This window comes from Eurypyga helias, unplaced genomic scaffold (genome assembly GCF_000690775.1).
Source record: "Eurypyga helias isolate BGI_N326 unplaced genomic scaffold, ASM69077v1 scaffold42294, whole genome shotgun sequence".
Taxonomy (NCBI): Eukaryota; Metazoa; Chordata; class Aves; order Eurypygiformes; family Eurypygidae; genus Eurypyga; species Eurypyga helias.
In genome coordinates, this window is record NW_010247663.1 from 1 (window position 1) to 11,447 (window position 11,447).

Here is an 11,447-nt window from a genome sequence, read left to right on the forward strand (position 1 = left end):
GGGTTCCCATGGCGAAATCCTGGCGGGGGGCAGCGGGGGAAGGGCTGCCGTGTGCCAGGCAGCTGCGGGGTGGGCAGCGGGGACCAGCGAGCATCCGCCTGGAAGGCTGTCCTGCTTCCTGGCACCGCGTGCGGGGGGCTGGCAGCGGAGAAGCGCAGCTTACGCGTCGCTGTATGTGCGCATACTGCGGTTGTTAGGGGCAGGTAGGTGGAAAGGAGAAGTCAGGCTCAGGTTGCAGGACTTGGAAGGACAGAACAGAAATTAGAGGGGCTGTTTCTCCCCGGAAGTTCTGCTTAGCTCTATCGCCTCCCTCGTTTCATTTTCGCTTTTAGAAAGGTGCTGGGATCAAATTCGGCGAGAGGAAAGTTTCTCTCTGCTCAGCAGACAAAGACTCACGGTTGCCACCCTCTGCCCTGCTCCGTGGGAGGAGACCCCTTCCCAGCATGGGGTGCGGGTGGAGGAAGCAGAGGGATGCTCAGCATCTCCTGGCCTTCCAGGCACCCCCTGGCCGGGGAGCAGCCCTGCGGGCAGGGCTTTCTGCCCCAGGGGCAGCTGGGGAGTGCACACACAAGCACAGCCTCCCCTTGGCAAGGCTTCAGCTCTCCGGGCTGGTATCAGCCAAGTGCATCTGCTACCAGCCCAGGCAATGCTTTGCACAACCCCTGAATAAGAAGAAAAATTTAATTAAAGAGAATTTGGGCAGAAGAAATGTCTCTTTAGAGACCCTGATTTGCCCTTTGCACTGCCTGCTGGCTTTGGTCTATACTTGAACAGCCCCCCACACAGTAATCAAGTAGGGCATGAACTGGTAAACAAGGTTTTAACCTCCTTGCTATTCCCAGCATATTTGTGTAGAGCAGTGATTGTTGCCCCTGCTCTCCAGAGAAACCTCCCAGTGTACTTGTAGGAGCTGCTGGGTGGAAATAACCCCCATAAGATCCCCCTCAGTGGGAATGAGAACGGTTCCAATCCCACAGGCTGAATCCTAGAAGTCCACTTACACAGACTAGTGCATAGAAACACTGTACAGCATGGTGGTTACAGAAACCACAGGGCTCGGGTGTACAAAAATAAATGTCATTTCTTATTCAGCTGCTAAGCACAGGCAGGCCGTGTAACCCTGCATTGCTCATCTGCCTGACCTGGGCTAGCACAGCCCACACAGAGACCTTTAGTGTAGGGGCTGGCAGGCTCATAGGGCTGTAGAGGCACTGACCAGCCTCATCAGCACAGTCCTGTCCTGCAGGCAAGCCCTGACCACACATTTCTACTTACTCAGGCCTTTTACAGCTGCAAATGAACTGCTCACACAGTGAACTTGCTTATTTGTGGATACAAATTCACCATTCAAACAGAGAAACAAAAGTAGCAAGAAAGGCAATAAGGATGTGAACGAGAAGCCTACTCATAAGATCTGACCTATCTTTGGCTTTTTAGATCAAATCCATCTCCAAGCCCTAGTTAAGGTGCATAAAGACAGACTTATTTTGCTGAGAAAAGAGCTTCACAACTACTTTCAGCAGCTCCCCTCAGAGAAAAATACTCTGGGGGGAGCGAGGGGAGGAAGCAGAAGTCACTTTTTCCATCATATTTAATTGGAGCTAGTAGACCAGGTTTTCTCAGAGCAGAGTTTTTGTCAGCGGGGGCAGGTTCATTTGGGCTGCTCCACTTGGTGGTTAGGATGTCCCCTGCCTCTTTTCTACTCCTCCTCCTCTCTAGATTGGCTGTATTATAATGTATCAGTGTAATTGTCTATTCTCTCTTTGAGGCTGAAAATCGAAGATGGCAGAGCCTGAAAGCACGGTCATAAACACCCATGTAAAACAGGTAAAAGATTGTTCGTTACAAAACATGCATCCTGTATTTCTAAAGCAAGTTTTGAAATGTCACCACAGGAGAGGACACGCCACAACCTGGAGCTGTGGTGGTCTGAAATGCTAGTGTCTGTGTTTCAGCAGAAGTGACCTGGGCAACTGGTCCCAGTGATTTCCACATGGGAGAAGTTTCAGGGCTGAACTTCCAGTTGCATGGATGGGACAGGTGCATTTGCTTGCAGTTGAATTTTGGAGCAGCTAGGGAGAAAGCAGCAGGTTCTGTACATATACAGAGACTTTATTAGACTCTCCAGAACAGACACAAATGAAGGGTAAAAGCACCAGAACGTGCAGAGAAACACAGGAATACCCAGCTCAGTCAGAGCATGGCTGTGCTGTGCCCACAAACACCAAAACTGTGAAGCAATCCTCTCTGGTGTGTGCTGTCCTCAGAGCATATGGCACTTACCAGACAAGTTAGGGTTTCACAACTGCCTGCCCCATCCTTGGTGGCCTGAAGATGAAGATTGGGCTTTGGTACCTCTTCTCCAAAAGGCCCTCTGGCATCAGGAACCATGACACACAGATGATGCCTCCAACACCCAACCCCACCACCCTAGTTGGTGGAGCCCTGTGTCCCTCTACTCATCCCACCTCCCCAAGCTCCTTCTTTGCTGTCCCCCAGCCCCTCTTTCCTCCCTCTCCTGCAGAAAGACCCCAGCGAAGCACTGGTCATTGCGGTGACCACCAGAGCCATCTTCAACCTGGAGGAGGAGCACAAGCTCTACCTGGAGAAGGGCAAGGAGGAGTACGCAAGGCACCAGCAGGCCAACCAGGACAAGCCCCTGCCACCAGGCACGGCCTTTGCCTTTATCCAGGTGAGCCCCACGCCTGGCCAGGGGCACATGCAGACACAGGATGGGGTGAAAGCTCAGCTTTCCCAGCTTTATGTCTTAGCTCCCATCACAGGGTGCAGATAAGCCTGTCCTGGCCTCCTGGCCTTGTTGCAGAGCATCAAAACCTGTGCTTCTCCCCAGTCTCACATATCCAGCTCCCTCCTTGTGGGGTATCCTTCTCCCTACCCTCCTGGCAATGGCTTTTGCAGATTGGTTCCTCTCTCTGGCTCTCCACAACACATAGCTGATAGATGCAGCGCACCGCGATCGTGGAAGAGCCCTGGCAAAGCCATCAGAGTCATGCCCCTCCCAAGAGTCTCATCTCCTCACAGGCAGCGCAGTATGTGAATGAGAAGATCCTGGAGAGCAACCCAGCAGAGAAGAACCTCTTTGACATCCTGGTGCTCTCCAACAACAGCCCAGAGAGCGGCATACGTATCATCAACAGTGCCAAGCACTACGGTAAGGGGGACCCTATCCACAGCGGTGCCTGCTGCTCCCCAGGAGGCTGTGAAGCAGATAAGGCACCACAACGGAGCAGCACTGGCAAATGCAGAGTCAGGGAAAGGGTTATTTTAGCAACAAGGCCAATTTCCGTCAGCCTTACGCAGCTTGCTCAGGGTGCCGGAGCACACCAAGTGTGCAGGGTCCTTAGCAGAGCCTGATTCCCTTCTGCACCAAGGGGTCTGGCAGCATTTTACACAGCCTGAGCATCCTCAGGCAGCTACTAAAGAAACTGAATTCTTAAAAACTTCCTAAAAACAGGAAGGCTCATTCAAGGGAGGGATGAAGGGAATATTTAACTGCGCTCTACAGTTCTGAGGGGAAACGGGGCAAGAAGATGCAGCAAGAACATGGGTGGGTTCTCCACACAGCACTGGGAAATTAATTGCCCTGAGCTCTGCAGCAAAGCACACTGAGACACGGGGAGGGAAGGGGGAGCTGTGAGGTGAATGTTAGCCCATAACAGACTTTGCTCACATTCCCTGACCTGAAGGCCTGGAGATCTCGAAGTTCTGCTTCGTCAGTGACGAGGACTCCACACTATACCTGAAGTCCCACGGAGTCAAGCTCTTCCTCTCAGCTGACAGGACAGATGTCTGCAATGCCCTGCGGAGAGGTGCGTTCTCCCCACATCCCCAAACCCAGCACACTGTTCCCATGCAGCTCAGTACCAAGAGGCAACACCAGAACTTGTGCTGTCTGAGGGGCAAGGGAGTGAAAGGCACATTGATTATCAGTACAGTCTCAACAGTTCAGTCTCCTCTTCTGTCCCCACCAATGTCCTGCAAACACACCGGGGTTTCTCAGATGTCTTCACAACTCACCGAGTGCTGTATGCATAATTCTGGCTGTAGCTCTGCCATGTGCTGGTCAGTCCCTGCCTGACATTTAAGGCTTTCTAACCAAAGATGCTGCTCCCCGGATCAATGAGAGTGCTTTGGCCCTGATTTAAAAAAAGCCCTTTCCCAGGGCTTTGTGAGGATGCTATAGAAATTTGCTTTCTTGCTACACGCGGAGTTGCCATGTGCTTAGTGATAGATGTAAGCACATGCTTGATCTGGATCAGAGGGAGTGCACTCTCCCCAACAGCTCTAATGGGGTTAATCGCCTCCTTATTAACTTGCTTGGGTATGAGCACATCAGCTGGCCGAGGTCCTTCAAGGTCAGGAGCAGGACCATCTGCAGCCTGGGTTTTCCTTCACAGCGCATTCCTGGAGCCACCTTGAAGAGCATCATTGCTCTGACAAGTGTCTTTCATCTGGGGGGCCCAGGTCCATGTACGAGGGCAGGCAGGGATCAGCTTGTAGGAAGAGACCTGTAATTAAGCCAATTACCCCAATCAAGTGGAGGTGCCAGCCCCTATTACTCACAGCAGAGTGCTAAATCTGGGCATTAAAGCCAGGCTTGGCAGGGTGAGCGAGCACCAGAAGGAGGACTGCTCGTGCCTACACCACCACCCAGCATCTCTTGGCAGACCTCGGTATCTCTCCAGACATCAGCAGCACTTTCTTGTCCATCCCCGTGGGAGGGGATAACAGATCTAGAAAGGCTGGGCTGACCCTCACAGAAAGTCCCCTGGCTTGGAGACCCCAGTGTTTGTGGTGTGAGACAGGGCCATGGCAGGTGGGCAGGGAGGAGTTGCCCACGTATGAGCTACCCCCAGGGGGATGTCCCTCCTGAGCCCTACCTTGCTCTGTCTCACAGGGGTCTCGTCAGCACTTGTCTTCCAGCAAGAGGTGCAGGCCACCAGCGCCCCACTCCGCGTGGTGTTCGACGGAGACGCCGTGCTCTTCTCTGATGAGACGGACCAGGTCTTCCGGGAGCAGGGGCTGGAGGGGGCAGTGCAGTATGAGCGGGCAATGGAAGCCGTACCCATGGGAGAGGTGAGCAAGCCACCCCACTTTGATAGGCATCCACATGCACCCACTGCGAGCATCCCTCCTGGTAGGGCCTTGCCATGAGTAGCCAAAAAAAGCACAAGTCCTACAGGTTCCCTTTGCATCCACTACTTGGTCCTTGGTGTGGGCCTGATCTGGTGTCCTACTGGAGATGGATCTGGCTTGGTGTCTCCTATAAGTGAGCTCCCAAATATCCAGGGTTGTGGTTACCTCCAACACCACCTTTTTTAGGCTGGGACCTCTTGCTGCGTAAGTCCCTGCAGGACTCGGCCCCAGAGGCACTGCTCACTGGGATGTACCTTCCTGGTCACTTTGGGATTAGGATGAGCACCACAACGTTCAATTTCCTCCCAAGCACCCCGTTGCACAGCACCAGTCTCCCAGCACTGCCCCATCCTGCACCACACAGGTGTCCCCATGCTCTGCAGAGCCCTGAGAAACCCTGGAACAAGTGGCTTGTACAGGCAGAGAAGATGTCTCTTTATTTCCCTCCCACTCCTAAGTGTCTTGCTGTGCTTCCAGGGTCCCCTGAAGGCATTTGCCATGCACCTTGGGAAGATGCGCAAGAAGTTCAGCCAGGACAAATCCCCCATCCGCACCTACCTGGTGACTGCCCGCGGTGGCCGGGACATGGGCGTCCGAGCCATCAAGACACTCCAGGAGTGGGGTCTGGCCATTGATGAGGCTTTCTTCATGGATGGCGCTCCCAAGGGCCCTATCCTTGCCCAGATCCAGCCCCACATTTTCTTTGACGATGGTCTTCATAACATCCAGGGAGCCCAAAATGTGGGGGTACCTTCTGCTTGGGTCCCTTCCTGCTGCTGATGGGCTCTACAGGCCAGCAGACCTCCCTCCCAGCAACTCAGGGGACTGGACCAGATGAAAACAAACCTTCTGTGGAAAGGGAAAGATTGTCTAACCTGCAGCAAGCAAGCCTCAGGGTAAGGGGGCAAGAGCATTGCATGAGAGTACAGACTACCGGGCAAGACTCGAGGCTCACTTCTGCTCCTGACAGAGGTCCTTTAGGTCTTAGGATGAAGTCAAAAAATGCAGCTGCTCCAGGAAGGAAGAACACCTTTGCTGTGACACTGAGGACTATCACCTACATACTCAGGAGGACCTGGAGACTTTTCTGCAGAGAAATAAACGGAGCTATTGCCCCACACATGAGCCAAGGGAAGCATGAAACCAAGCACTACAAACGCTAGCTGTGGCTGTGCTCAGATTTATTCCTAGGATCTCTGCCAAAAGGCAGCCCTCAAGACCCTGCCTGATGAGGCACACTCAGTTTGGTTTCCTGAGGAGGCTGATGTGCTAGCAAGTTCTTCAGGCAGTTCCAGCAGAACTCAGCAGAGAGAGAAGGACTTCAAAGCTGTAAAGGACCTACAAACATTTTAGAAGAATCAAAGCCTAAGCTGTTCTCCTTGCAGAAGAGATTATAGCACAAGTTATCTTTCCTTGGGCATGGAGCCTACTCGGTAGGAGACCCAGACCTGTAGGACCCTCAGCTCCTGGAGCTACAGGAGATGGGCCAGGGACAAAGCTGCAACCCAGGTCTGAGATCCATCCAGGAGACAGAGCTGCCACGTAGCTCCGGTGTCCCGCCAGGAGAGGGCACTGGAGATGGGCTGCCTACAGCACAAGCCTTTCAGGGGTCCAGGCTGTAGACCAGCACCCCAGGAGCCTGGGCAGGACTGGGTGCCTGGGCCTGAGCTTAAATGGGTCTCTAGGGATGTGGGTGGGGGTCCCAGGTGTGGCTGCTCAAAGGCAGATGGGGTCTGTGGGTGTGCTCAGGACCCTGCCTGGCACCAACTCACCTGCTGTGCAGGGATGCCTCTCCTCCAGCAGTTGGGAGTCTGCTCTTAATTTTCATGGGGAGTAAGATCTTGGATCCCCCAAGATCCATTTGCAGGTTTCTTTCCTCAGGGCTGGATGTGAGCAGTTGCCACTAGAGGCCACTCTGCTGCCTGGGGATAGGGCACCCCAAAAACCTCAGGAGCTCCCCAAAGCCACCTCATAATAAAATATAAACTGGTTGCTCAGGGCAGCGTCTACTGGGTGGCAGCGGGTTTATGTACAGAGGAGTTAAAGATGATGGTGTCTTAGTTTTTTTAATCTCAGTGTAATCAGAAAGTAATTTTTTTAAAAGGCTTAATGAGCATCACTCTCACCAATGCTTTTTCCCCCCAGTAAATAAATAAACGAGCATCCTCATGTAAGCACTTGTCCCTCACATCTGTGCTCAGCAGCATGGGAGAAGGGTTGGGATAACTCAGTCCTTCACGGCGGTTTGGTTCTTTTATCCAGTCTTGTATGTGCACATTGAGCAAGGTTCAGTACAAGGAAGCCTTCAGTGAGCTTTGAATTAGCCCTCTGCCAAGCTTCTTGCATCTCCAAACCTGCATCCTTCTGCTACCCTGGGCTTGGGGGCTTTGCAAATCTTGCCCTGCCAAGGCCACTGCACAGAGCCAAATTCTGGGCTGCCAGGGCAGAGCAGGGCAGGCATGCCCATGTACAGGGCTTCCCAAGGAAGCCATCTCCAAAGATGCAAAGCCCATCAAGGTTTTGGCACTGGCAATCTGGCCCCTGGCCTTTTGCTCAGTCCAGATGCTGAAATTAGATGTCTCAAGGTACCAACGTCAACAACATCAGCTACTCATCATTCAGTAATAATGCTAAGCACCCATCTGCCTCAGTCACTGAGCAAATATTAATTACGGGATGCTCAAAACATGTCCGGTGAGCAAGGACAGATGTTCGTCCCACTTTTATGCAGGTCAGATACCACCGGGCTCGGTGCAGGAATCCAAGCACCCACCTCCAGCCCCACTTCCATGCAGAGCCAGCTGCTCAGGTGACAGCTCGTGATGGGGACATGGACCTGGTGGTGGTGGTCCTGGACATCCTTGCCCCTCCAACCCATCGCCTTTGCCAGTGCCTGTACAGCAATGGCAGGAACTTGGTTGAGGGGGAATTAGCTGAGTCACGGGTGGTGGGGACAGGCCCACGTGAGCCTTTGCAGGGCACAAACTGCTGAGGCAGGGGGAAGGCGCCACGTGCCTTCCTCCAGCACGGTCAGCATGGTGAAGGATGACAGGATGAAATGTGCCCAAAACAGGAAAAAGGGAAGGAAATTCAGGGTTTTCAGGGTTGTGTCATATGAAGCCAAATGCAGTTGCTTTGGGCCGTGGCTTAAAAGTGTAGCATCAAAAACGTCCTTTATTGCCCTGCTTCCAAGATGGAGCATTAAAAATGCCCCCAGCAAGGACTGCTGCAGCTTCATCCACTGCTGCAAGGGAAAACTTATTGTTTCTGTCTTAAAGGTATCGGTAATAAGTTCATTAATGCTTGGGATGTTCCTCAGGTCTTAGCTTTCCAAGGCATTTTAATCTCCATTCTTCAAGGGTTTACTGGTGCCCAGGGGTCTCCTGCTGCTGCTACAGCCCAAATGGGGTTTAGCTGCCAGGGCTGGTTGCAGGATGCTTCTCTGATATCCATGCCAGGTTTTGGGGGCCAGGGCAAGGCAGGAGCAGGTCACACCACCATGCCACCCACAGGGACAGTCTCCCTTTGAGCCCTGCTGGGCAAGGACCTGTACTTGATCCTGGCCATTGCTTTTCAGCAACGCTGTGCTGTCCCAGCCAAAACTGCCCAGTGTCAGGGTCCCCCCCGGCACTGACCCACCACTGCTCGGGACACCCTCCTGACACCCTTCTGATGTGGGGAGGGAAGCAGACGATGCCCCGGCTCTGTTTGGCCGCAGGCAGGCCGGCTGCCTTCTCCATGGAGCCCAGCTCTGCCGGCGGTGCCGAACAAGCGGCCCTTGTTTGAGGGGGGCGCCTGACCCCGGGGATCAGAGCCTGTGGCCAGCTGGCCCCAAGGAGTTTGCAGGAGACCTTTGCCCAGGAGCGTGCCCTTAATCCCCCACGTACTGCACCAGTGAATTTAGAATTGCAATGCTAAAAAAAAAAACCAACTTAACAGTATGAGAGTGAAAGGAATGTGTTATTAAACAGTGGCGCTGCAGGGAGGGAAGATTAGCAGGTATTTAGCTGCTAACAGACATCTGCATTGGCAGTGTCGAAGCAGTTGAGCTTTATTGACTCCTGACTGCAGCGGGAGAGCATGCTGGAGGCTGCAGGACCTGGGCGCAGCGGCGGTGTCTGCCAGGGATGCTTCCACACCTTCTCCACCCATAACCTGCAAGGACTTTCAACCACAAGCACAGGGCAAAGCATCTTCACATTTCTGACCTAACCCTAAGCCACGCCGGTGATATTGCTCCTTGAGAAACACTCAGGGGTTCCCAGCCAGGGAGGCTGAGATGCCAAGTTCCACACTGCAAATAATTATAAGCAGGGTGTTTTCCATGCAGAAGCTCAGAGAGAGGGTGTGCAAAGCCACAGACTGTGTTTGCCAAGGTGCTTAAACGTGGGTTCAAGATCTTAACCCCAGGCAGGCATGTTCAAAAATGCTGGCTGTGGTAGCAAGTGAAGCCGGTGCTTAGAGGAAGGTGACAATAAATAGGTGGGAATTAAGAGCCTTCATGAGCATATTCACACAGCAATACCCAATATCCTGACCCGGGAGGTCAGGATTGATTCACCAAAGAGAGCTGTGTGGTTGCTCCCACTCTAAGGAAACACATTGCAATTTTAAGCCGATCCTTGGGTTGCCACGGGGTCTTGACACTTTCTTTTCCAAGCCCACCCTCCTCCCAGGACCAGAAGGCTCAATTGCTTTGGCTTATCACATGGAGAAGGTGTAATTGCATAAATGATGGTCTTCTCCAGGCACCTTTGGCTGGATATTAAAGGAAATAATTAAACGGCACCTAGTGCTGGCAAAGAAAATGAGATGGATGGCATGCTCATGTAAGGCTGGAGGCACATGTCTGCATTGACCATGGAGATCCCACCTGTGAGCCGATACTTCCCACCCCAAGCTAGGCTCTCATGGCCTCAGGGACCATGGCAGGGATTGCTCAAGGCAGGCAATGAGGTGAGTCGGGTCCCGGTGCTCCCCATCACATCCTGGCGTGGGAGGCGATGAATCCATGCCATCATTGCCACTTACCACCCCATCCTGTCAGGCGTCGGTCACACTGTCTGCTGCCAGAGCCTGCCGGGGTTGTTGTTGCCTGTCCCCAGCAATTTCAGCCTGCTGCAAAATAACTTGGGTGAGGCAAACACCATGAGATCCCTGCCCCGAGGAGTGAACGGGGCCGGCAGCCAGGGTGAGGCAGGTCCCCTCCTCCCCAGAGTGGGTGCCAGGCCTGTCCCCGGCTGCGGGGGAGGATGGGCCAGGGGATGCGGAAGGACGTCCGATGCCAAGCAGGGTCAGGTGCGGGCAGGAGGCGCGGGGGCAGCAGGGATTTGGGCAGGGCCATGGAGCGCGTGGGACGTGGGGACAGGTGACGTTGAGTTTGGCACCAGCCCAGCAAGACATGGCGGTCTAAAAGTCAACCCTAGTGAAGACATCAGCACAGCTTATAGGCTTAAAGGCCATAAGCATTTTGCTGTATCAACCCTTTTTTTTTAATAGCTAGGGGAAAGGAAAGGAAGGATCTGATGGAAGAGGTCCTATGGGGTGAAAGTGTCCTGTGCTCAAAGGCTACTGAAACAGCCCTAATGGGGATGGAGCCACGCTCGTGACACCCAGCCGTGACACCTAGCCAGTGGCGAGTCACCCTCGCCTACCACTGGGATCAGGGTTCTGTGGCACCAAAGGAACAATTACCAGTCAGCCTAAGCCTTTTGCAACTCTACTTAGCATCTCCCCAAGGTCCCTGCAGCCCATGCTGGCAGCCAAAAAATGTTTAAGCAGGCTGCCCACCAGCTCTGCCTCCAAATCAGCCCCATGGAGGATGGGAGAGGCTCAGGGAAGGCGGCTGGGGGGGACGCGGCAAGAGTGCGGTGCCGCAATTTTCCAGAAGTTACATGAACACGAAGGACATGGGTGAGGGACAGGGTTGCCACCATGAAGCCAGGGGTCCTCCACCCCGATGGACCAATGGACCTGGGATTGCCACTGCCTGCGATGCCCAGGACATCTCCCCCAGTGCCTGCAGTGTTGGAACATTGTGGCCAGAGTCTGGATGAGTCCCTTTGCCATGTACAGTGCAACCCCTCCCCTGCTCCCAGGTTTCTCATCATCCAGAGCTGCTATTAGAGCACCTTCAGGTTTGCTTTTATGGGTGTCACCCAGAAAGAAGGTGTAATTTGGGATGTGCCGGTGCCGCTGAAAAACGCACCCTCACCTTGTGAATTGTACATCGGTTTAGGAAACGGCATTGGGAGTGGGAGAGGTTCTGGCACCACGCCGGGAAAAAGTTA

The 11,447-nt window shown here is 53.6% G+C and overlaps 1 protein-coding gene across 1 annotated transcript; it reads left to right on the plus strand.

Annotated features, from left to right (window-relative positions):
- Positions 1-1,774: 1,774 nt before the first annotated feature.
- Positions 1,775-5,937, plus strand: LOC104509008 (cytosolic 5'-nucleotidase 1A-like). Its single transcript, XM_010150798.1, has 6 exons — positions 1,775-1,827; positions 2,525-2,692; positions 3,043-3,172; positions 3,708-3,830; positions 4,919-5,097; positions 5,635-5,937. The coding sequence occupies exons 1-6, from the start codon at positions 1,783-1,785 to the stop codon at positions 5,935-5,937; spliced, it is 948 nt and encodes a 315-aa protein (XP_010149100.1). The 5' UTR covers positions 1,775-1,782.
- The last annotated feature ends 5,510 nt before the right edge of the window (positions 5,938-11,447 follow it).